Genomic DNA, 25,534 nt, shown 5'->3' on the forward strand with positions numbered 1-25,534 from the left:
TCATCACAGGACACTCCTTAAGTATAGTACAAAAAATATCAACTGTATGATCATATATTGTTTTTAAATAAACATAAAAATTCTAAAAACCAGAATTCAAATAAATTTAATATCAAGGGGAAACCAGGGGTGAGCATGTTAAAAAATCGCCCCTAATCAATATCACATTTTTTAGAGATCACCAAGTATATAGATGTGTAAAAAAAAGAGAAGAAAGTCTTTATAAACTAAGTTTTTTAAAGTATGAAATTATTGTCTAAATAAATTGCTGATAAATTTGGAAGGGCTTGTGCATAGACAAAAGTTCTTCGCCAGGACTCGATATTCAAAATTATCTTGCTATTTTTATTTCCGATCATCACTCCCAGTCCGGCACTTTATCGGCGGCTGTGTAATATGGATTTGCTGCGCGTTTCATCCGGCCACCAATCGTGTACTGTGGGGCGTTTGCGAAGGGCGAAGCTGGGCCCGGAGGAGGGAAATAGGCGTTGGGCGCCGGTGTCCGTTTGCCGCGCATCTTCTCTTCAAGGCGGCCGAGCATCACGGGCCTGGGCGTCTGCATCTTGAACCGTTCCAAGTCCACGGCCGAATAACGCGCCGGACCAGGGGACGAATAACATGCCGCCGTGCCCCGTCTGCCACCAACGCCACGTCCCGGTTCCGGATGCCGTCCCAACATCGAATATACTGGCGCGGACGGCATATCGGGTGCCAGGTTTCCGATTGTGGTGGCCAAGGCGTAGGCGTTCGGCGCTGGCGTTCGTGATGATTTTCTCAATTCATCGCGTCTGATCCTACGGGTTTTATAAACAAGATTTATAAACTGTAATATAGATCATCAATAGCATCAATAGCCTCTACTTGGCCACTGACATTTTACTTGTATAACACACACACAAACACACACACACACACACACATACACACAAGAGCGATCGGTACTAATACCATACGACGACTTGCGCGCCACAAAGTCGTCATTACCCGAGTACACAGGAACAAGGGCTGAAGAGTGTCAGGAATATAGCTAATACCGCGTCGATATTGGTAGAGGCACACATACACCCCTCACCGCAATCAAAAGGAACGGCGAGCGCATGGTATACGTCCACCAAAACCCTCGATCTATCCTGAGAAGAATTTATGGTTGAAATTTTTTGAAAATTTCAATAATTCCGAAATTTAATCCCAATTGCGCGCTGATATCGTGTCTACACGACAAACGCCCAAACAGTCGCTAACGGAATTTGTCACTGTAATGGATGGTATTAAATTTGAATTCAATGATATAATATCATCGCATAAGAAAAACGATTCTGAGCGAAAACGGTCAGTCAGCCTATGATATTACCAAGTATATTTGATGATATTATTGTGAATAAAGTAATTTATATACAACCTATTTACGTGGAGCCTTGTTTGAAATTTTCAATCATTAGCTGTATAAAAATGAACATTTTATACATTTTTAACTACAAAATAATTATTAAATTTTGTGAAAATTTGAACTTAAAATGCTTATAAATATATTGAAATTTATAGAAAAAAAAACTAAAAATTGAAAACTGACAATGTCCGCAAACAGGTCAAAAAGAGTCTAATTATTTTCAAAATTGTATGGTGAATAGAAAAGGCTAATATAAACAATCAATGAAATTTAAAAGTATTTACAGTCATACGTTTTTTAATTACAACAAAATAAGAAAATCGTTACACGAGAAATCGAGTGAATATCAAATGTTGTAAAAGTTTAATTTGACTATCTTGTAGACATTTTTTTTTTTTGATAAAGCTAGACAAACTTATGGATACTCTTGTATTACATTTTCAAATCTTAGATTGAAAAAGAAAAATTTTTATGAATTTTCAACTCAAAACAATTTTCATGATTTTTTCGTATTTTGTTAATATTTGAACTTACCTAATTACTTAAAAAACCTAACCTAACCTAACCGAAAATGTTCCTAAACAGTTCAAAACAAATCAAAATATTTTTAAAATTTTATCGTCTATATAAATCGCAAATATAAACAGCCAGTGAAAATTGCATGTACCTACGGTCATTTGTTTTAGAGATACGCCAAAAACCAAAATCGATTTTCTCAAAAACAGATTTTGCGTAAAAACTCCCGTTTTCTCTTAATTTTTCTTTTGTTTTTCACGGCGCTTTTGAAAACTACTGGCAAAATTTTACTTTTGACCACCCAAAATACCAACTAGATTCACTTTCCCATCAGAAAATATACTGTTGAAGAAAATCCAAGCACTTTTACTGTCCTAAAAGGTGATGACAGACACAAAAAAAAAAATTTTAAAAAAAATACATTATTGTAAAATGAATACATTCATCGTCCCACTTAGAATCTAAAATTGTATAAACTAACGGAATTAAAAACATAAAATATGTAATAAAATATTTCTTTGCCAATAAATATTGTTATTATTTGTATTATATTATTGTATTATTGATTGAGACGAAAGCATGATAAAAGAACGTTTAAGTGTAATTTAGAAAAAACAAAGCTCACAAAAGTAAAAAAACATTTCAAATCTTAAAAACCAAAATTGCCATACGTAAAAAAAACACTGGCATATTATAAACCACTATAATAGATATACATAGATACATGGTATGCATCTATGACATTATAATATTAATTCGATAGATCTAAATTTAAAAAAAAAAACCCAATAATTTCAGATGTTATTGCAATGCTCGAAAATATTAGAGAAATTAACACAATATATTCAAGTGATGAGAAAGAATTGAAAATAAAAAGAAATACAATTAATAGTGACAGTGATGAGGCAAGGCTCTTCGTTAAAAAAAAAAACACCACTAATAGTTGTACATTTTATATGATAATATTTATTAGGTATATTAATTAAAGTTAGCATAATTTACAACTTATTTTACTAATTGATTTTTCATTATTCAGAATGGATAGTGATTTTCTATTTAATTTCAAGTCTATATCAAAAAATTCTTCTTCCACTTTAAATTATTCAAGTCATGACCTGGGCAACGCCCGGCTAGAAGTATTATATTTTAATATAATGATATTCTATTACACAAAATGATATGTATTGTATACTAATTAGTTATTAGAAATGAACACTTGAAATTTAATTTCAGGCACATTCAGGACCATTTTTTTTGTGGGGGGGGGGAGGGAGTTAAAATATTTTAAATACATGAAACAAATATCAATGGAATTTTCCGAACCACCGCTTATTACATATAATAATATATACTTTCAAATGTTGGGTGGTTTGAAATTTTAAGCCCCATAAAAACGCCTGTATATGGGCTTGTTAAGTGGTATGTAGGATGAAAATCTGATGTCTGTGTGAAAATCTGTAATAGCAATATTTAATACATCATACAATTTAGTTATTACTTTTATGAGAAGTTTATATAAGCCATAAGGCCATAACGTTAATGTGTGAACTTCTAAAGAAGTGTTAATTTTGAAACCCCATTGATTAGTGTAATGTACCTAACAAGTTGAGTAACTTCTCTGAGAAGTCTACACATGACTTCCTATAGAAGTTCTAGTTCAATATCTCATTTTAAATGTCACTTAACTTGGCGTCTGGCATCCGTAGATCATCTCTGAGAAGGCAAACAAGAGATGAATATCAAGATAATTATTTGTTTATCTTTTATATTATCTAGATAAATAGTTACAAGGTATCTAAACGTTCATCTTAGATAATTTTTTTACTGATCTAAATAAATTCATCTAGATATATTTTTTATTGATAAAAATCGCAAAATTGTACAACATTTTTAAATATTTATACAGTTTCTGAAACAAAGTTCATGGTTTATAAATAATGTAATTATTTTTATTTATATCATTATTATTATTATGTTCCTAGTGCCCAACTAAAATATACCAAAATTTAAAACCTTTTAAAAAATAATTGTATCTTTTTTTTATCTAGATAAAAAAGTATTTATCTTTATCTAGATAAATATGAGTCAAGTTATCTTTTATATCTATCTAGATACATTTGAGTTGCATTATCTTTATCTAGATGAAAAAATACTTATCCAATCCGAACACTGTAATACTAAACATTATATTTGTATACATATACCTTAAAATATAATATGTAATTAATTAGTATTAATATTATACACTATTGTACATTATAATTGTATACTAACCCTATGAAATACGATGGTATCGTGGGCATAGTGACGGACATGCTGGGCACGGTGTTGTACTTGGCCGGCCCGGGTGTACGCTCTGAACGAATCATCTTTTGCTTCGACGCCAGCGAGGCGCCGATTATGGTGACCGGTCCGCGGTGGGTCATGTTGCTCAGGTTGTATTTTGGCCCAGGATTTCGTTGCAGACATATGATTCCCATTGTCGATACAGCGAATTAAAATTATTAGTATATTTAAAATCAGTTTTCCAAGAAACGAAAATTTTTTTGAATGATTTTCATCACTTTGTTATAACGTTTTTAAATGTCTTAGAAACATGTATTTAAAAACATTTTTGGCCAGCAAAGTTATATTCGAAACATTTTTCAAAATATTTCACTTATCTTACTTAAATAAATTTAAAACTTGTATTTAAAAATATTTTGAAAAATATGTAATGTTATCTTGCATTACACTTTTATATCATATACTGGGTGATTCTTTTATCAAACAACACTCATTATTTCAAAAAGTATAAATGTTTTTAAAAATATTTTTTTTACACAGTTTCAATCTGTTAAAAAAAAAAGTTTTTATTAAAAAAATTATATTTTTAAATATTCTTTATCCTTATATTTTTTTGTTTTTTACTTTTTTAAACGACGACATAGTGTTTTAATTTTATATTCCAATGCATAATATTCTTCTAAGTATTTTACATTGTAATACATAAAAATCGAATTTAGGGCGAATAGTTTAGGAGTTAGAAGAATTTAAAGTTAAGTTGAGCGGAGTGGAGTGGTACGGGGTTACCTGTAAAATATTTGTCCACTACTCCGGTCATCAAGACTTTAAATACGTATAACTCCTAAACTATTTGCCTTAAATTCGATTTTTATATATTAAAATACGTAGAAAAATATTATGCTTTGGAATATAAAATTAAAACATTATGTCGTCATTCAAAAAAGTAAAAACTTAAAAAAATATAAGGATAAAAAATATTTAAAAAAATATTTTTTTAATAAAAACGTTATTTTTTAACAGATTGAAACTATGTAAAAAAATATTTTTAAAAACATATTTTATACTTTTTGAAATAATGAGTGTTGTTTGATAAAAGAATCACCCAGTATAGTCAAAATGTCCAATTCAATTAACCATCAGTTGTTTATATTACAACTTATAACCGTTAGGAATTATTTTACCGAAAGAATTTATCTTTATAAATATTATTCTAAATCAACACGTTTTGATAAACTAGGTTAAAAGAAAAATTCATTTTCTTGTAAACTTAAATTTTTGAAAAATTATTTGAAAAATTAATTTTCTTAGACAATATTTACCAACACATTAATTTAAATGTTTAAATATAATTTAGGTAAATAAGTAGGTACTAATATTAAAAAAAAAAATTTTTTTTATTTTTTCAGTTTTAATTTTTAGGTATGAAATAATATTTTTGCATTTAATATAAGTCCTTAGGTATTGCCTACTAAAAATTCACAATTTATACTTAAAATTTATTTTAAGATGCGTTTTTATATTTTTTCTTTTTTAGAAATAGCTGTTGCCACTAACCCAATATGGGCTGAAATTAGCGCTTATTTAGAAAATAACATATCTAAAAGTGCTATACATACATTAGTATTTAAAAACCGGTATGATATTAAGGAAAAACTTGGATTTCCAATTTGTTCAAAAACTTTAACATCTAATGTTATTATTGATTCAGCGAATGAAAATGGTTAGTAACATTTATTATAAAAAAATTTAAACATTTTTTGGTTAAGTATTTATGGGAGTTGGTAAAGATCTTAAAAAATTAATTCAAAGTTCCTTATGAGTTGCTTTAATAGCAATACTTGAAACTTTCACCAAATATTACAATTAGCACTTATTATACATGGTAGGATTTTCAAAATATTTTGTCTCTTTTTGAGCTAAGCCATAAGCAAATTTTGAACTCTGTAATTTTTTTTTAAATTATTGTCAATAAAAACTTCTTCACTAAGTTAAAAAGCTAGACCATTTAATAAGGTAGAGTCAAACTATTAACACAATTATGGTAGGATAACGAATAATACACTATCTCCGCTCAGAATCATTTTTCGTATGCAAAGATTTATTATTTAATTAAAATATAACACATCCATTATAATCACATACTCGATACCCAATGTACAGCGAAACAGTAGTACGGCAACCACTTAAAGAATATTTAATCTCATGTACATTATATTTCACCATCTTAAAAGAAGTTCATACATTATTTTTTTTTCTATTAATCTTTTCATCATATATACCTATACAAAATCCGATAGCCCAAAAATAGATCAACATATGATTTTTCATTTACATAAATTATTGTTATATTATAATTTATTTATTTATATTTTTGTTTAATATATTGGTATTTTATCATTTTTGGGACAATTTAATATTTTATTAAATTATTTTGGCTAGTAAAATCAAAATTGCTACATATATAGATTTAATTTTTTTTTTTAGATAGTTCAGACGATAGTAGCAATTTAGATGAAGATCTACCAAAAAAAAAGTTTGTTTTTACTTTTTCTGTTAATGAGTGGAAGTTGATCAAGCCGCATGACATTGTGTATAGACTGAATGACAAAAATCGACCAAAACAAAATTTTAAAAGTCATCATGTATTACAACAGAATCAATGGACACCCATACTAGCCGAACACTTTTGGATCCATACTCAATTGCCATGCTGTATATCGTTCCAAAGAGCTCATGTATATCGAAATGGAAATAATTTTGTTACTGTTGTCGGACGATGCTCTGTATGTAGCTCACATTTTAAGGGTGTTATTTTAAATCAACCATCCGATAACGCAAGGTATTTTTTTATATTTTATAATTATGCATTTATACATTATTAGCTTTGAAATACCTATTACATAACATATTACATAAACTATTTTGAATTTCAATATTAAATATTTTCAAAAATTTAATCCGTGTATTATTTTATCTTATCCAATAGAGTTTTGATGGAATGTACGTATATTGGGAACTTTGATGTGCATCATTTAAACAAAAAAAGACGTCTAATTGGACCAGCAAAAGAAAAGGCGATATCTTCTGTGGTTTTGAAAAGTGTACCAAGCGAAACTTTTAGAGAAAAAGAAGCAAATCGTCTTATGACAAATGGTAAGAATTATAATACGTTTTACACAAATATTCCACAGTTAATACCTACGTTTAATTTAATTTTAGGAGGTTTCGAACCAGCTATTATTCCAACAGGAAATTGTTTGCGTTCTCTCAAATCTAAAACACTAGCCAATAATAGGAGGCATAAAGATGTTTTAATATCCTTGATGATAATGAAAATGGAAAATGAATATCAAAATGTTATACATGATATAGGATGTGACCCCTTTTTTATACATTACCATTGCGCAGAACAAATACATTTATATAGAGGATATTGTAATAGTACAGAAACTCCAAAACTTATAATCGACGCAACCGGTTCAATTGTAAAACAATTTCATAAATTTGGTATTGAAAAAACAAAATCAATTTACTTATACGAAGCACTTGTATATGACAAACAAAAAAATCAAAACTTCACTGTCACAAATATGGTTAGCGAAAGACACACTAATATTGCAATTTCAAATTGGCTTTTACAGTGGATAAGTTCTGACATCAAAAAACCAAAGGAGACTGTTTGCGATAATTCTTTGGCTCTGCTTTCAGCTATGGTTCAAAGTTTTACCCAATATTCATCATTACAGGACTATATAAGAGCTTGTTCTGATTTGCTTACAAAAAAAAAAACTTCTGATTCACACTGGGTTTGAATGCTTTATAAGAATCGATGTAGCTCATTTTATTAATATATGTAGTAAGTGGACTCCTCTGAAGACAGTACCGCGGAGAGTTAGAGAAATCATTCTTCGTACTATGTGTTTATTAATAAAGTGTCAATCATTGAAAGAAGTTCGCCTTTTGCTATTTTCAATGTTTGTAGTTTTTATTAATGAAACTGACGGGATAAATGTAATAAGTAGAAAAGAGACCGAGTGTGAGGTACATAAAAAAAGATTGATTGAGGCTACTTCTAGTGGTTTTATACAATGTCAACAAGAATTTGATGATTTAATTGCAATATCTGAATCACAAGACGAGGCACGGAATGCGTTAGAAGAAATGTTTGAGGAACAAAATGAAGGACTATATGATTATGAAAACCCTTTTCAACCATGGGCAGATAATATATATGATACCACTAAGAGTTTGATAAACGAAGGATCAGGAATAAATCCATTGTTTATTCCATCATTAGTTCCTATTTTAATTAAAATAACAAAACTGTTACCGCTATGGTCAGGCATAATGATACCGATATTTGGTTATGGTGACGATGTTTGTAGTTCATCAGCCGTTGAGTCGAGTTTTAGAAAACTAAAAACTGTGACTTTTAAACATGTATCCCTACCGATATTGAACAATATTTAGAAAATCATATTTCATCGTTAAAAGGAGCTACACTAATACGTTCAGCCAGGAATATGAACGATTTGTCTACACTTTCGGTAGTGTCAGACCAAGTTGGTACTGAATATGATGACTACGTAGAACTACCACCATTAAACGTCACAAATGGTGATTGTAATGATACGCAACCATCATTGTGTGCAGTACTTGAAAACCGTGATATGTGTCCATCGCCATTAAATAATACTGCAAATTATGATGATGATAATAATAATAAAGATGAATCACCCTCAGCGTTGTATTGTATTATGGAAGAAAATGAAATTAGGTTCGTTACACCGTCGTTTGAATGAAGAAAATCTAGCAAGAGAGAGTTGGAACAGAAAAAATAATAAGCAAAGAAAAAGTTACTTTTACCTAGTTCCAAATCCTCATTTACGCCATATCGATATAAGCATGCCACGAAACAAACGATCATTGCCGGTATTAAAAAATGGTTCCCGTTTTGCAGAATTGAAAAGCACTGTACTCAAAAATAAGCAGGATAAATTTATTTTGAGCAATACCTGTGCATTTGATTCAATCACTTCATTCATAATGGTTTGTAATTAAAAATGATTATACTATTTTAAATTATTACTAAGGTATATATTTTAATGTATCATGCTCCTTTCAGTTAAAAAGTAACTCAACCATAATTTTACTATTTTTTTTGTACTTTTGAGTATTTTAGGTAGGTAATATATTGTTTGAACATTTTATTTTTTATATTTTTTTTTTTTTTTTTATTGGGTAACCCGTGGCAACATAGGCCATTGGGGAGGGCACTGTAGGTTTTTTATATTGGGTAGGTTGATACACGTGTGTTGTGTTTGGCAGAATTTCTAATGGGGCACCCGTAGGTTTCTGCCGTACCCCGGGGTGGGGGGATGGCGGCACTTGTTCTCCGGACACCGTGACTTGCACGGAGAAAAATGCCGCCCAGTGGTGGAGGATCGAACTCGGACCGGCTGTGCCGAATCCGTCGCGTTAGACCGCTCGGCCACCTCGTCCTCCCATTTTTTATATTATAAATATCAATTACTTCAAAAATTGCAAACATAGGTACTACTTGATATGTGTGTAAGACATTCTTTATATCAATTAATGTTTGTATTTATTATACAATAATAATAGGATTATTTTCTAAATTGAAGTAAATTTATTATAATAACATCATGACGTGTTTATTAAACAAGTGTTTTTACTGTTTAATATGATTAATATTTATTGAAATATAAAGGATAACTATAGATTCAAAATTCCAAAATATAAAAATAAATATTCTTGACACATAATATATAAATACATCCAAAATTATGAGAATAAAGTTATGTTCACTGATGCAAAACCATTGAAATATCAACAGAACATTTTTCAATTCATTTTGATATTTACTTGAGCAAGTACTTTTAAGAAAATAATAAACTGTACATTTCTGACCAGTTTTTTTAGAATAATATAATACTAGGGATATTATAAATTATAATTGCTTGTTATGTATAAATTTGTTATTTAATTTTCAGGGATCTTACTGTGATAGTAAAGAATATGCAGACAAAATAGATTTAGTTGAAGGAAACACTTTTTTTACGTTTATTTCTAATATTGTTAAGACTGGAATAAACTCTTTAACATACTCATAAAGAGCAGATTTGATAATTAGTCGTATGGAAGTGACATTACAAGAACTTCAGTATGGTGTAATAATGGCAAAATGTGATACAACAGCTGGACATGTCATAGAAACTATGCTCAATGACTACTCAACAGCAATAGAACAAAGGTCCTGTTCAAATGATAAATGTCCTGGTACAAAAAATAAATCAACACGTAATATTACTTTTATATCATATCAAGTCAGCAACGGTGAAATGATTAAAGAGCTTCAATCATTTTTGAACGAACGAGTGAATACGGAATATTCAAGATGTATTGATAATTGCACTTCATCAATTTATATTCAATTGTCAAAAATGCATTTGTTTATAGACGTTTTGTTTTGGGAAAGTAAGAATATATAACGAATATAAATTATTGTGAATAAAATAATTTATATATAACCTATTTAAGGGGAACATTATTTTAAATTTTCAATCCTAAGCTATACAATTTGAAGATTTTATAAATTTTTAACTATAAAATCTTTTTTAAATTTTTAATTGAACTTAATTTGTCAAAATTCGATCTTTAAATGCTTATAAAAAAAAAATTGTGCCTATGTATTTTTAATATTTTTCCACTACTATTGTAACAATATATTAGGAACCTTGCATTAAATTTTCACGCTTTTTGGCCCAACAAATAAAATTTTATTGATATTTATAAAAAAAAAATCTAAAAAAATTGGAAACTGAAAATTTCCGTAAACAGCTCAAAATAAGTCAAATTTTTTTGAAAATTTAATGGTGTGTAGGAAATGCTAATATAAACTTTCAGTGAAATTTTCATACATCTACAGTTATTCATTTTTGAATTAAAACAAAATAAGAAAATCCCTACATGAGAAATTGAGAGAATATCCAATGTTGAAAAAATATGAACTTCAAACGCTCATAAAAATTTATTTTGACTTGCTTATAAACATTTTTTCATTGATAAAAATAGGCAAACTTATGAGGAATCATGTATTACGTTTTCAAATCTTAGATTTAAAAAGAAAAATTTTTATCAATTTCTAAATCAAAATATATTGCACATTTTCGTCATTTTTACGTATTTTGTCAAAATTTGAACTTTGATTACCAAAAAAAAAAAAATTGTGACTACGGATTTTTAATATTTTTCATATATCAATGTAACAATGTAGTAGGAGCCTTGTATTAAATTTTCAAAATTTTTTACCCAACAAATAAAATTTTATAGACATCTATAGAAAAAAAACGTAAAAAAATTGGAAATAGAAAATGTCTGTAATCAACTCAAAATAAATCAAAATATTTTGAAAATCTTATGGTGTTTAGAAAATACTAATATAAACATTCAGTCAAAATTTCATGGACCTACTGTCATTTCTTTTAGAGTTATACCAAAAACAAAAATAGATTTTGTCAAAAGTCGGGTTTGCGTAAAAATGCCCGTTTTTTCCTTAATTTTTCATTTGTTTTTCACGGCGCTTTTGAAAACTACTGGGAATTTTGACCTCCCCAATGCACCAACGATATTCACTTTCTCATCGAACAAGATACTGAAGTTGCAAATCGATGCATTATTTCGACTAATTATCGTGTACACAGACACAAAAAAAAAATTTAAAAAAAAAAAAACACACATCATTGTAAAATCAATACATTCATCGCTCCGCTCAGAATCTAAAATACGTAATCATAACATAAAATAATAGTGATAGTTTTAAATTGCAATCGGGCTTCTTTCATGACGACTTTTAAGTTGAACCAATTATTTCATATAGTACTAATTAGAAAAAAATTGTAGATGAACGTTTGGAATTGAGCCAACACAGCACGGAAGCAGCTAGGATGGCGCAAATAAAATTATCAGATATTCCTCAAGTGTTAACTCATGGTAGTATAACATATGAGCTTCGTGGAGTGATAAGTTTTCGTCAAGGAAAAAGCAGCTTACGAAACTCGATTGGCCACTATCAAGCCTATTTAAAGAGAGCTGGAGGAAATAATTGGGAACTTTATGACGATCTCCAGAAAAAACCAATTCCTACAAAATCCACATCAAAAGTACCATGTGAATTTTTATTTTATACCATTCAGTATTTTAATCAAAACAAGTTTTTAATAAATTGACTCAAATTTTATTTATATGTTATTTATTTTCAATTAACTCAAATAAAATATTATACTTAAAACAATCACATAATTTATAAACTTGTAACCAATACACAATCAACATAATATATGTATCTAAGAACACGTTAATTAGTATATAATATTATAACAATTACTGGCGTTAGGATGTTGATGACTTTAGCATTTTTCTAAATGGTGAAATGTTAGTATATTACTTATTCAAATGCAAATAAATTACAAAAATCGCAGTGCAAATATTCAGTAGTTTCTAAATGAAACAGGGTTAGAGTATTAGACTTATACTACATTTTGTTTCACATTACATACATGTTCACTTAACCTGGGTAATAGTTTAGTTATTAATAATGTTTATTTGTGTATATTATTATGCATGATTCAACAATTGGTACTTACCAAATATTAATACCTGAACAACATGTACAACTAAATTACCTATATAATCAATTATGGCTATTTAATTAGAAAACACTTAAGTAGGTATTTCCTAAGAATTAAAAAAACTGTATACATAATACCTAATAATAATAACAATAATAATTCTGTATTGTGCTTCAAAAAAACAGACAAATAGGACATCTAAAGACCACATTGACCACTTCACATAACTAAATGAGGCGACTGACGTTGAAGGAAACACATTTGTCTACTCTTATAACTTATATATTATTATCGCTTTAACTAGTTTCTATTTTGCTACACCTATTAAAACATTCTGAATTAGATATACTAAATGTTGTTTTAAATTACATAAATATTTACTTAATATAATCAACAGTTTAATATTTAATAATATTTATTTTTTATATATTATGAATGATACAAACGGTGGGTATACCCTTAATTAATACGTAGCATGTACACATTTACCTACATTATCCTAAATACCTACCTAATTAAGTTAGTAGTAAATATATGTATAAAAATTAAAAATGTTGATATGTATTTAACGGTATGCTAAATATTTGCATTTTAATAAAATAATATTAATTTATACTATTCATCAGTGATCAGTATAATAATTAACTATTGTTTTTATGGCAGCAAACGGTAAAATCGCCAAAACGGGTTTTTAGCCATTAAAAAATGTCGTGCGAATTCCGGTGACTGTCGTGCGAATTCATGCTAATGGCGTGCTAAATATTGGCGGTATCACTTTTGGAAAAATCGCAAAATTTCTCTAATGGGCCGGGCTGGCGCAACGGTAAAATCGCCAAAACGGTTTTTTAGCCATTAAAAAATGTCGTGCGAATTCCGGTGACTGTTGTGTGAATTCATGCTAATGGCGTGCTAAATATTGGCATATATATTAAGTCGATAAGTATATTTTTTCTATTGGGCCGGGCTGGTGCCATTAAATTTTGAGTTTTGCAGTTAAACCAATACCATGCAAATTTTAATTTTAGTCATGCAAATTCATGCTAATTGCATGCTAAATATTGGTGCAAAAATTTTCCAATATTTCGAAATGGGCCGGGCTGTCGCAACGTACGTTCCGCAACCACTTATCGCACAGCGTACAAACTTCACAGAAACTATCTACATATCAATCTTAATATGCCCTGAAATTTTATCAAAATCGGTTTGGTGGATCTTGAGTTATAAAATGTATTCAAAATGTACACTTATTTATATATATATATAGATTCATATTACTTGTCACCCGTGTATAAATTATATTATCATTATGACATGATCATCACGTAAAATAAAAATAACATTTAATGTTCTCTTATTTATTGTATAGTATTTACTTGTACAATGTACATAGTATACATGATATTAATTATTAGATGTACTTTACATAATAACAATAATTGTATATCTACTAAAAAAAATTTAAATACATAGGTACTAAAACTTTTGTAAAGGCTCATAATAATTAAAGTTTACTATGACGAGTTGTTTAAAATAGTTTTTTCTTGGTATTTATACCTAATTTTGAAAATGTTTTTTATACCTTAGTTATTGATTTAATAATAATGTTCACTGCTAACATTCATTTAAACATAAAGCCGGTGTTTATATAATATTGAAGACCTAAGTAGTATCTAAGCTGTACTCTCAAAAGTTAGACTTTATAGTAAGTATAAAAAAAAACATCTTTTTTTTATCTAGATAAAAATGTATTTATCTTTTATCTTTATCTTTATCTGGATAAAAAGTACAAATCTAATCCCAACACTGTAGATATTGCATTTTTTTATTCAAGTCTGATCAAATATTATGTACCTACACAAATTGCACTAATCACGGTCTTCTCATATTATTTAGTCTTATGTTGCAATTTTTGTATACTTCACGAGATAAAATATATGTCCATGAATTTGACCCACCCACTTTCTATGATAAGACCCAAACCAATACCAAAAGTTAGCAAATAGTTAGCAAATAATAGCAAATTTACTATAGAAGTTAGCAAATCATTATTGAGGCAGTTATAAGCATTATTTATTTGGGTGGGCCAAGTTCAGGTAACCCACCCACTTTGTCCGATCGTCTCCAAACAAACGCCGGTAGTTAGCAAACAGTTAGCAAATAATAGCAAATCAATTTTTGAAGTTAGCAAATCAAAATTCTATTTTTGGCCGATTTTAGAAAAAAAAATTCCAGCCCACCCACTTTGTCCGATCGTCTCCAAACAAACGCCGTTAGTTAGCAAACAGTTAGCAAATAATAGCAAATCAATTTTTGAAGTGATCAAATCAAAATTCTATTTTTGGCCGATTTTAGAAAAAAAAATTCCAGCCCGCCCACTTTGTCCGATCGTCTCCAAACAAACGACGTTAGTTAGCAAACAGTTAGCAAATAATAGCAAATCAATTTTTGAAGTTAGCAAATCAAAATTCTATTTTTGGCCGATTTTAGAAAAAAAAATTCCAGCCCACCCACTTTGTCCGATCGTCTCCAAACAAACGACGTTAGTTAGCAAACAGTTAGCAAATAATAGCAAATCAATTTTTGAAGTTAGCAAATCAAAATTCTATTTTTGGCCGATTTTAGAAAAAAAAATTCCAGCCCACCCACTTTGTCCGATCGTCTCCAAACAAACGCCGGTAGTTAGCAAACAGTTAGAAAATAATAGCAAATCAATTTTTGAAGTTAGCAAATCAAAATTCTATTTTTGGCAGATTTTAGAAAAAAAAATTCCAGCCCACCCACTTTGTCCGATCGTCTCCAAACAAACGCCGGTAGTTAGCAAACAGTTAGCAAATAATAGCAAATCAATTTTTGAAGTTAGCAAATCAAAATTCTAGTTTTGGCCGATTTTAGAAAAAAAAATTCCAGCCCACCCACTTTGTCCGATCGTCTCCAAACAAACGCCGGTAGTTAGCAAACAGTTAGCAAATAATAGCAAATCAATTTTTGAAGTTAGCAAATCAAAATTCTATTTTTGGCCGATTTTAGAAATAAAAATTCCAGCCCACCCACTTTGGCCGATTTTAGAAAAAAAAATTCCAGCCCACCCACTTTGTCCGATTGTCTCCAAACAAACGCCGGTAGTTAGCAAACAGTTAGCAAATAATAGCAAATCAATTTTTGAAGTTAGCAAATCAAAATTCTATTTTTGGCAGATTTTAGAAAAAAAAATTCCAGCCCACCCACTTTGTCCGATCGTCTCCAAACAAACGCCGGTAGTTAGCAAACAGTTAGCAAATAATAGCAAATCAATTTTTGAAGTTAGCAAATCAAAATTCTATTTTTGGCCGATTTTAGAAAAAAAAATTCCAGCCCATCCACTTTGTCCGATCGTCTCCAAACAAACGACGTTAGTTAGCAAACAGTTAGCAAATAATAGCAAATCAATTTTTGAAGTTAGCAAATCAAAATTCTATTTTTGGCCGATTTTAGAAAAAAAAATTCCAGCCCACCCACTTTGTCCGATCGTCTCCAAACAAACGCCGGTAGTTAGCAAACAGTTAGAAAATAATAGCAAATCAATTTTTGAAGTTAGCAAATCAAAATTCTATTTTTGGCCGATTTTAGAAAAAAAAATTCCAGCCCATCCACTTTGTCCGATCGTCTCCAAACAAACGCCGGTAGTTAGCAAACAGTTAGCAAATAATAGCAAATCAATTTTTGAAGTTAGCAAATCAAAATTCTATTTTTGGCCGATTTTAGAAAAAAAAATTCCAGCCCACCCACTTTGTCCGATCGTCTCCAAACAAACGACGTTAGTTAGCAAACAGTTAGCAAATAATAGCAAATCAATTTTTGAAGTTAGCAAATCAAAATTCTATTTTTGGCCGATTTTAGAAAAAAAAATTCCAGCCCACCCACTTTGTCCGATCGTCTCCAAACAAACGCCGGTAGTTAGCAAACAGTTAGAAAATAATAGCAAATCAATTTTTGAAGTTAGCAAATCAAAATTCTATTTTTGGCCAATTTTAGAAAAAAAAATTCCAGCCCACCCACTTTGTCCGATCGTCTCCAAACAAACGCCGGTAGTTAGCAAACAGTTAGCAAATAATAGCAAATCAATTTTTGAAGTTAGCAAATCAAAATTCTATTTTTGGCCGATTTTAGAAAAAAAAATTCCAGCCCACCCACTTTGTCCGATCGTCTCCAAACAAACGCCGGTAGTTAGCAAACAGTTAGCAAATAATAGCAAATCAATTTTTGAAGTTAGCAAATCAAAATTCTATTTTTGGCCGATTTTAGAAAAAAAAATTCCAGCCCACCCACTTTGGCCGATTTTAGAAAAAAAAATTCCAGCCCACCCACTTTGTCCGATCGTCTCCAAACAAACGCCGGTAGTTAGCAAACAGTTAGCAAATAATAGCAAATCAATTTTTGAAGTTAGCAAATCAAAATTCTATTTTTGGCCGATTTTAGAAATAAAAATTCCAGCCCACCCACTTTGGCCGATTTTAGAAAAAAAAATTCCAGCCCACCCACTTTGTCCGATTGTCTCCAAACAAACGCCGGTAGTTAGCAAACAGTTAGCAAATAATAGCAAATCAATTTTTGAAGTTAGCAAATCAAAATTCTATTTTTGGCAGATTTTAGAAAAAAAAATTCCAGCCCACCCACTTTGTCCGATCGTCTCCAAACAAACGCCGGTAGTTAGCAAACAGTTAGCAAATAATAGCAAATCAATTTTTGAAGTTAGCAAATCAAAATTCTATTTTTGGCCGATTTTAGAAAAAAAAATTCCAGCCCACCCACTTTGTCCGATCGTCTCCAAACAAACGACGTTAGTTAGCAAACAGTTAGCAAATAATAGCAAATCAATTTTTGAAGTTAGCAAATCAAAATTCTATTTTTGGCCGATTTTAGAAAAAAAAATTCCAGCCCACCCACTCTGTCCGATCGTCTCCAAACAAACGCCGGTAGTTAGCAAACAGTTAGAAAATAATAGCAAATCAATTTTTGAAGTTAGCAAATCAAAATTCTATTTTTGGCCGATTTTAGAAAAAAAAATTCCAGCCCATCCACTTTGTCCGATCGTCTCCAAACAAACGCCGGTAGTTAGCAAACAGTTAGCAAATAATAGCAAATCAATTTTTGAAGTTAGCAAATCAAAATTCTATTTTTGGCCGATTTTAGAAAAAAAAATTCCAGCCCACCCACTTTGGCCGATTTTAGAAAAAAAAATTCCAGCCCACCCACTTTGTCCGATCGTCTCCAAACAAACGCCGGTAGTTAGCAAACAGTTAGCAAATAATAGCAAATCAATTTTTGAAGTTAGCAAATCAAAATTCTAGTTTTGGCCGATTTTAGAAAAAAAAATTCCAGCCCACCCACTTTGTCCGATCGTCTCCAAACAAACGCCGGTAGTTAGCAAACAGTTAGCAAATAATAGCAAATCAATTTTTGAAGTTAGCAAATCAAAATTCTATTTTTGGCCGATTTTAGAAATAAAAATTCCAGCCCACCCACTTTGGCCGATTTTAGAAAAAAAAATTCCAGCCCACCCACTTTGTCCGATTGTCTCCAAACAAACGCCGGTAGTTAGCAAACAGTTAGCAAATAATAGCAAATCAATTTTTGAAGTTAGCAAATCAAAATTCTATTTTTGGCAGATTTTAGAAAAAAAAATTCCAGCCCACCCACTTTGTCCGATCGTCTCCAAACAAACGCCGGTAGTTAGCAAACAGTTAGCAAATAATAGCAAATCAATTTTTGAAGTTAGCAAATCAAAATTCTATTTTTGGCCGATTTTAGAAAAAAAAATTCCAGCCCACCCACTTTGTCCGATCGTCTCCAAACAAACGACGTTAGTTAGCAAACAGTTAGCAAATAATAGCAAATCAATTTTTGAAGTTAGCAAATCAAAATTCTATTTTTGGCCGATTTTAGAAAAAAAAATTCCAGCCCACCCACTTTGTCCGATCGTCTCCAAACAAACGCCGGTAGTTAGCAAACAGTTAGAAAATAATAGCAAATCAATTTTTGAAGTTAGCAAATCAAAATTCTATTTTTGGCCGATTTTAGAAAAAAAAATTCCAGCCCATCCACTTTGTCCGATCGTCTCCAAACAAACGCCGGTAGTTAGCAAACAGTTAGCAAATAATAGCAAATCAATTTTTGAAGTTAGCAAATCAAAATTCTATTTTTGGCCGATTTTAGAAAAAAAAATTCCAGCCCACCCACTTTGTCCGATCGTCTCCAAACAAACGCCGGTAGTTAGCAAACAGTTAGCAAATAATAGCAAATCAATTTTTGAAGTTAGCAAATCAAAATTCTATTTTTGGCCGATTTTAGAAAAAAAAATTCCAGCCCACCCACTTTGTCCGATCGTCTTCAAACAAACGCCGTTAGTTAGCAAACAGTTAGCAAATAATAGCAAATCAATTTTTGAAGTTAGCAAATCAAAATTTTATTTTTGGCCGATTTTATAATAGTTAGCGAAATAATAGCAAATTATTAATTATTATTTTTGCATTACTCTTTTATATTATTTTTAGATTATGAATTACGATAGTATCCATAATAAAACTCATATACTCATATACGATATTAGTTATTACTTATTAGGTGTAATTGTTAGTGTTTTATAAAATAGATACGTGTATGAGTATGAGTATGAGTAAACGTGTTGTGTTATTTTACCACCTCAATCCAAACTAGTGGTGAAGTGCTGAAGTCCCCAACAAATATTATTTGTGTTCCATAATCCTGTTTAATATTAATATCTTAGTCCGTTAATAGATTTACATTTGTCGTGTTCATCTTATTAGCAGTAACCACGATATGTGATGATACCAGAAGTGTGAAATCGTGTGAAAAAAACACAGACTACAGAGTGTGATGCATACACGATGATTGAACACTGGTTGATCATGATCCGGTCGTAGTGTTAGTTTGGATTGAGGTGGTAAAATAACACAACACGTTTATTTGCTTTATGTCACTAATTAGTATATAATATTATTACAGCCAAATAATACACAGGCATGAAGTTCGTGAAAGTGATGTAGGTATTAACTATACTATTTATAACATGGTCAAATCCCATATAATGTAGATATGAAAATATTTTTGTAACCCCCCACCCATAAAAAAGGCTTATGTACGCTACTCAAGCAGATTGAGAATATTTTAGAAGTTGTCATATCACCAAGGATACGAAAAATCATACTCATACACGTATCTATTTTATAAAACACTAAAAATTACACCTAATAAGTAATAACTAATATCGTATATGAGTATATGAGTTTTATTATGGATATTATCGTAATTCATAATCTAAAAATAATATAAAAGAGTAATGCAAAAATAATAATTAATAATTTGCTATTATTTCGCTAACTATTTGCTAACTACCGGCGTTTGTTTGGAGACGATCGGACAAAGTGGGTGGGCTGGAATTTTTTTTTCTAAAATCGGCCAAAAATAGAATTTTGATTTGCTAACTTCAAAAATTGATTTGCTATTATTTGCTAACTGTTTGCTAACTATCGGCGTTTGTTTGGAGACGATCGGACAAAGTGGGTGGGCTGGAATTTTTTTTTCTAAAATCGGCCAAAAATAGAATTTTGATTTGCTAACTTCAAAAATTGATTTGCTATTATTTGCTAACTGTTTGCTAACTATCGGCGTTTGTTTGGAGACGATCGGACAAAGTGGGTGGGCTGGAATTTTTTTTTCTAAAATGGGCCAAAAATAGAATTTTGATTTGCTAACTTCAAAAATTGATTTGCTATTATTTGCTAACTGTTTGCTAACTACCGGCGTTTGTTTGGAGACGATCGGACAAAGTGGGTGGGCTGGAATTTTTTTTTCTAAAATCGGCCAAAGTGGGCGGGCTGGAATTTTTTTTTCTAAAATCGGCCAAAAATAGAATTTTGATTTGATCACTTCAAAAATTGATTTGTTATTATTTGCTAACTGTTTGCTAACTAATGGCGTTTGTTTGGAGACGATCGGACAAAGTGGGTGGGCTGGAATTTTTTTTTCTAAAATCGGCCAAAAATAGAATTTTGATTTGCTAACTTCAAAAATTGATTTGCTATTATTTGCTAACTGTTTGCTAACTATTGGCGTTTGTTTGGAGACGATCGGACAAAGTGGGTGGGCTGGAATTTTTTTTTCTAAAATCGGCCAAAAATAGAATTTTGATTTGCTAACTTCAAAAATTGATTTGCTATTATTTGCTAACTGTTTGCTAACTACCGGCGTTTGTTTGGAGACGATCGGACAAAGTGGGTGGGTTACCTGAACTTGGCCCACCCAAATAAATAATGCTTATAACTGCCTCAATAATGATTTGCTATCTTCTATAGTAAATTTGCTATTATTTGCTAACTATTTGCTAACTTTTGGTATTGGTTTGGGTCTTATCATAGAAAGTGGGTGGGTCAAATTCATGGACATATAAAATATACACATTATTAGGTGATTTTACAATAAAAATATAACTACGATGTAAATTTTTACATTATTGTTTTTTCTAATAGTAGAGAAGCGTTCTATAAATATGGTCATACGATAGTGTCGTGTTATTATTGATTTATTGATAATAATAATTAAGTATTTACCAACGTACCTATTCCAGCTGGTACCAAAGCGAAAATAGTTAAAGATAAATTTAAATATGTTTTAGAAAGAAAAATGAAGGATATAAAACTAATAAAACTTACTGATGTTATGGCAGGAAATCAAAATGTTAATTTAGATATAACGTCAATTTCTTTAAATTATTTTAAATATGTGTTGATACAAGTGCAGACGCTGAACGTACTTTTTTCATTACATAGGTATGTAAATATATTTTAAGTAACAGTCGATACAATTTTCATGAACACAATTTAGAAATGTATATCGATGGCTAAGAGGCCAAAAGTTGTAAGTCCAATTTTTCTCAAAATAGTTTTATTACTCCATAGGGTTTATCTGGGTCGTGTTTTTAATTCGGTAAAACATTACAAGTCAATATTATAATTAAAACATGTTTTATTTATACTTTAATGTTTGTGTTTTTAGTGCAAGATAGGTTTTTTTAGTGCACACATATAACAAGTCCTAATTTAATGAGACATACAATAAATATTTTAACATGATCTAAATATCAAGCGGACAAATATAACAAGTCCGAACTTGTTACTTTTGTCAAAAATAATACATTCAATTTTGGACGGGTAATGTTTTAGATAATATTGAATTTGTTTATCTATTTATAAAAAATGAATATGTCCGGACGTATTATTTTAAATAATAAAAATTTTTAATTTTAAATTACACTAAATAATATGATATCTTTAAACACGGGTTTTATTTGACTAATTATATAAACAAATAGAATTTTTTATATCAAAAAAATTAGTCTTACGTACATTTTAACTATTTATGTAATAAATAATTTAGAGTTTATATTAAATTAACAACTGTTAATATGTCCACCAAAACCTTATATGTCCACGGTAAAAATAGGTATATTATAATTTCCATTCATAACAAGTTCCATTTAAATTTTAAAGAAACATTATAATTACGTTGAAAAAAAATTATAAGACCTAAAAGTAATAATTTATGTAATCTACAGAATATTTTACAAATAAATCAGTTGCAACACCGAAAAACAAAAATCTAAAACACAAATGTTTTGGTGTAGAATAATTTAAAATCTCTTTTTGGCCTCTTAGCTATCGATATGTTACCGTAAATGCCCGATCACTAGGTATACCTAGAATTTACTAGTTAATGCTAGGTCTTACTGTTTGTACTCAGTAAATGCTAAAAATCTTAATTTTATTCGGGCTTTTACTAAACACGTTGTGTACATCCTGGGTTACAAAAATTGACTTAGTAAAAGCTGATCAATACACGACACATAACATTTAAGCGATAAGCTGCGTAAAAATTATAATTACTTATTATTAAAACAAACTACTGAAATTTATTTAAATTCTTTATACAAAATAAAAAACCATTTGGAAACAGAATTATTATTTATTTGCTCATAAAAATTAGTAAAATTGGTGGGTAGTAACACATATTACACCGTTATACAAATGGATCCGTCTATCACGTAAAATCCAAACAGACTGAACATGTACCTAATAAAACCATAATATCTAAGCGATGACGTATCCGTTAGTGCCGCCGATCAATTTACCGATCAGCTATTACTATTTACTAAGTTATATCATGATATAAGTAATGTAATATTAATCTTAAACCCGATAAAATGCAAGTCCTAAAGTAAATTATTAATATCTACACGTATAATGTTGTAACTAGGTATACACATTGTAGTCGTAAATTTATCTTCGCAAATTAATTGTTATTGATCGTTGCGAGCAAAAATTTTTGAGGTGTGATTGCCAGAAAAATTGTACAACTTAAAATGCATTTTTATTTTGTAAAAATAATTTAAATAAAATAATGTCAGTAGTTTGTTTTAATAATATATAATTTTTACGCAGCTTATCGCTTAAATGTTATGTGTCGTGTATTGATCAGCTTTTACTAAGTCAATTTGTATATCCAAGGATGTACACAACGTGTTTAGTAAAAGCCCAAATAAAATTAAGAATTTCAACATTTACTGAGTAGGTATACAAACAGCAAGACCTAGCATTAACTAGTAAAACCTAGGTTTACCTACTGATCGGGCATTTACGGTAACATATATAATTATACATTTTAATTCAGAAAAATGATATATTTTAATTTTTAAATAGGTAGGTAACTACTTTTTTATAATATTTTTTTTTATACTATTTTATAATAATAGTTACCTAATAGCTTGTATATAGGAAGTTGTATTTGTATTTATACCTAAGTAGGTACTTATGCTTGCTAACTATATCAATTGATTTTTAATCTTATCAATCAAGGGTTAATAACATAATAATATATTGTTGGGAATCCGTCTTATATACGTATACCCTTGTCATAATACGTCGTATAACGCATATTCCAAATATATAATAGTCTTCATATTTTTAAAAATAAGAAACACCCAATAAGTGAACGCCGGTCAACCTCTACATACGGATTTCTTCAACAAAAAAGTACAAGACTTCCATTTTTTACAAATTATATTATTTAGTATTTACCTACAAATGATTGTTTATGTTTTAATATTTTATAATACTGTAATAAATTACATCAATTCTACATAATATGAAAACGGTTTTGTTGTATTTTTTTATTAATTATTAAAGGCATCGACTTCAAGGTTATTAGCCTGCGTTACATGTATTAAATTACATAAATTACTTATTACTAATATATTTGTACGTTTTAAATAAGATAATGCAGCTCAGTTTCATTTATGAATTTGATTATTTACTCGGACGTCTCGGGAGTGGGTGAAAGTATCTCGTATAGTGTTTCCGGTAGTTCCTGTTGGATGCGCATTTCGTTGAACTGGCGACATTCGAGGAGGATGTGTTTGACCGTAATTATTGTTCCGCAAGTAGTGCATGATCTTTTTTGGCCATGAGGTATCCGTGTGACGTACGGGTGTGGCCTATTCTAAGTCTATTTGGGTAAATAAATGGGTAATTAAAGCTATTTGGATAATTAAATGTATTAAAATACCACTTTCTAAAGTATTTTAAATACACTCTTGGGTGTATTTTAAATACACTCTTGGGTGTATTTTTATTTTAAAATCAAAACCCTCATGTCCTAGAGCAATAAATTAGTGGTCTGTTCTGTCCAATGCAATGATCACAGAATACAAATATAATCGGACCAAATCGTTAAACTTAAGACTATTCACATCTAGCGATAGGAATTGGCAAGCAACTAACAACTAACTAGATGGCTTGGGCAGCCTCTCACACGACACGCAAGTCACTAGCTGACATTTGAGGCAGTACCCTTTTGACGGTGACTTCGACCGCGAAAACACTCGTTAGCCCAAAGACATTAGACAGTATTGATTTTCTACAATAATAATAATGCAGAAAATCTGTGATGTAGTATTGGATATTTATTTTATTACTTACAATCACACTGTGATTTGGCATTCAGCCATAATAGAAAAAAATTCTTGATCAAATAATTGTTATTGTCATCATATTCCCTATATTATACACTCATATTTGTTGTATTCATGTTATAAATGAACGCTTTAATTTTAGAGTTCATTGACTGTCCTTAATAATCAAGTTAAAGGAAAGTATATTATCTAGGGAATTTTAGGGTTTTATTGAAATTTTAATTTTATAGTGAGTTATGAAATATGAAAAAAATTACAATAGGTATTTAAAAATGCTCATAACTTACTCCTAAATCATAATAAAAATACCAATCTACAAGATGCCTTATATTTGTATATTCACCTTAAAATGTGATACCTAATATTTGCAAAATGAACTCTAAAATATAAAGTATTAACATAAACTTTACTATATTGTACAATGTACATTTATAATGCAGATACAACAAACATGGGTGTATATAATATAGGGAATATGATGGTATTTACAGACAATTATTTATATAATTATATTTTATTATTTTATTTCTGGACCAAATTATGACAATTATGAATATCATTATATGCATAATATAGGATATAATTGTCACAATGATGAATATGATAATATTGCAGATGAAAGTGATGAGATTGATCAAATTCATCAAAATAATCGTTGCCGATTCATGATGA

General features: G+C 29.9%; 1 protein-coding gene across 1 annotated transcript; it reads right to left on the bottom strand.

The window, feature by feature from the left end:
- Positions 1–358: 358 nt before the first annotated feature.
- On the bottom strand, positions 359–4,383 carry LOC132952576 (protein CIMAP1D-like). The gene is made up of 2 exons (XM_061024942.1): positions 4,178–4,383; positions 359–794 (listed from the first exon to the last, which is right to left on the bottom strand). Exons 1-2 carry the CDS (start codon positions 4,381–4,383, stop codon positions 359–361), a joined length of 642 nt encoding a protein of 213 aa, XP_060880925.1.
- Between the last annotated feature and the right edge of the window lie 21,151 nt (positions 4,384–25,534).

This window comes from Metopolophium dirhodum, chromosome 1, assembly GCF_019925205.1.
Source record: "Metopolophium dirhodum isolate CAU chromosome 1, ASM1992520v1, whole genome shotgun sequence".
NCBI lineage: Eukaryota > Metazoa > Arthropoda > Insecta > Hemiptera > Aphididae > Metopolophium > Metopolophium dirhodum.

Coding starts and splice junctions, on each gene's coding strand:
- LOC132952576 (XM_061024942.1), bottom strand. CDS start 4,383: ATGGGAATCATATGTCTGCAACGAAATCCTGGGCCAAAATACAACCTG. Junction 795..4,177: donor ATACCATCGTATTTCATAGG/GTTAGTATACAA, acceptor TAAAACCCGTAG/GATCAGACGCGATGAATTGA.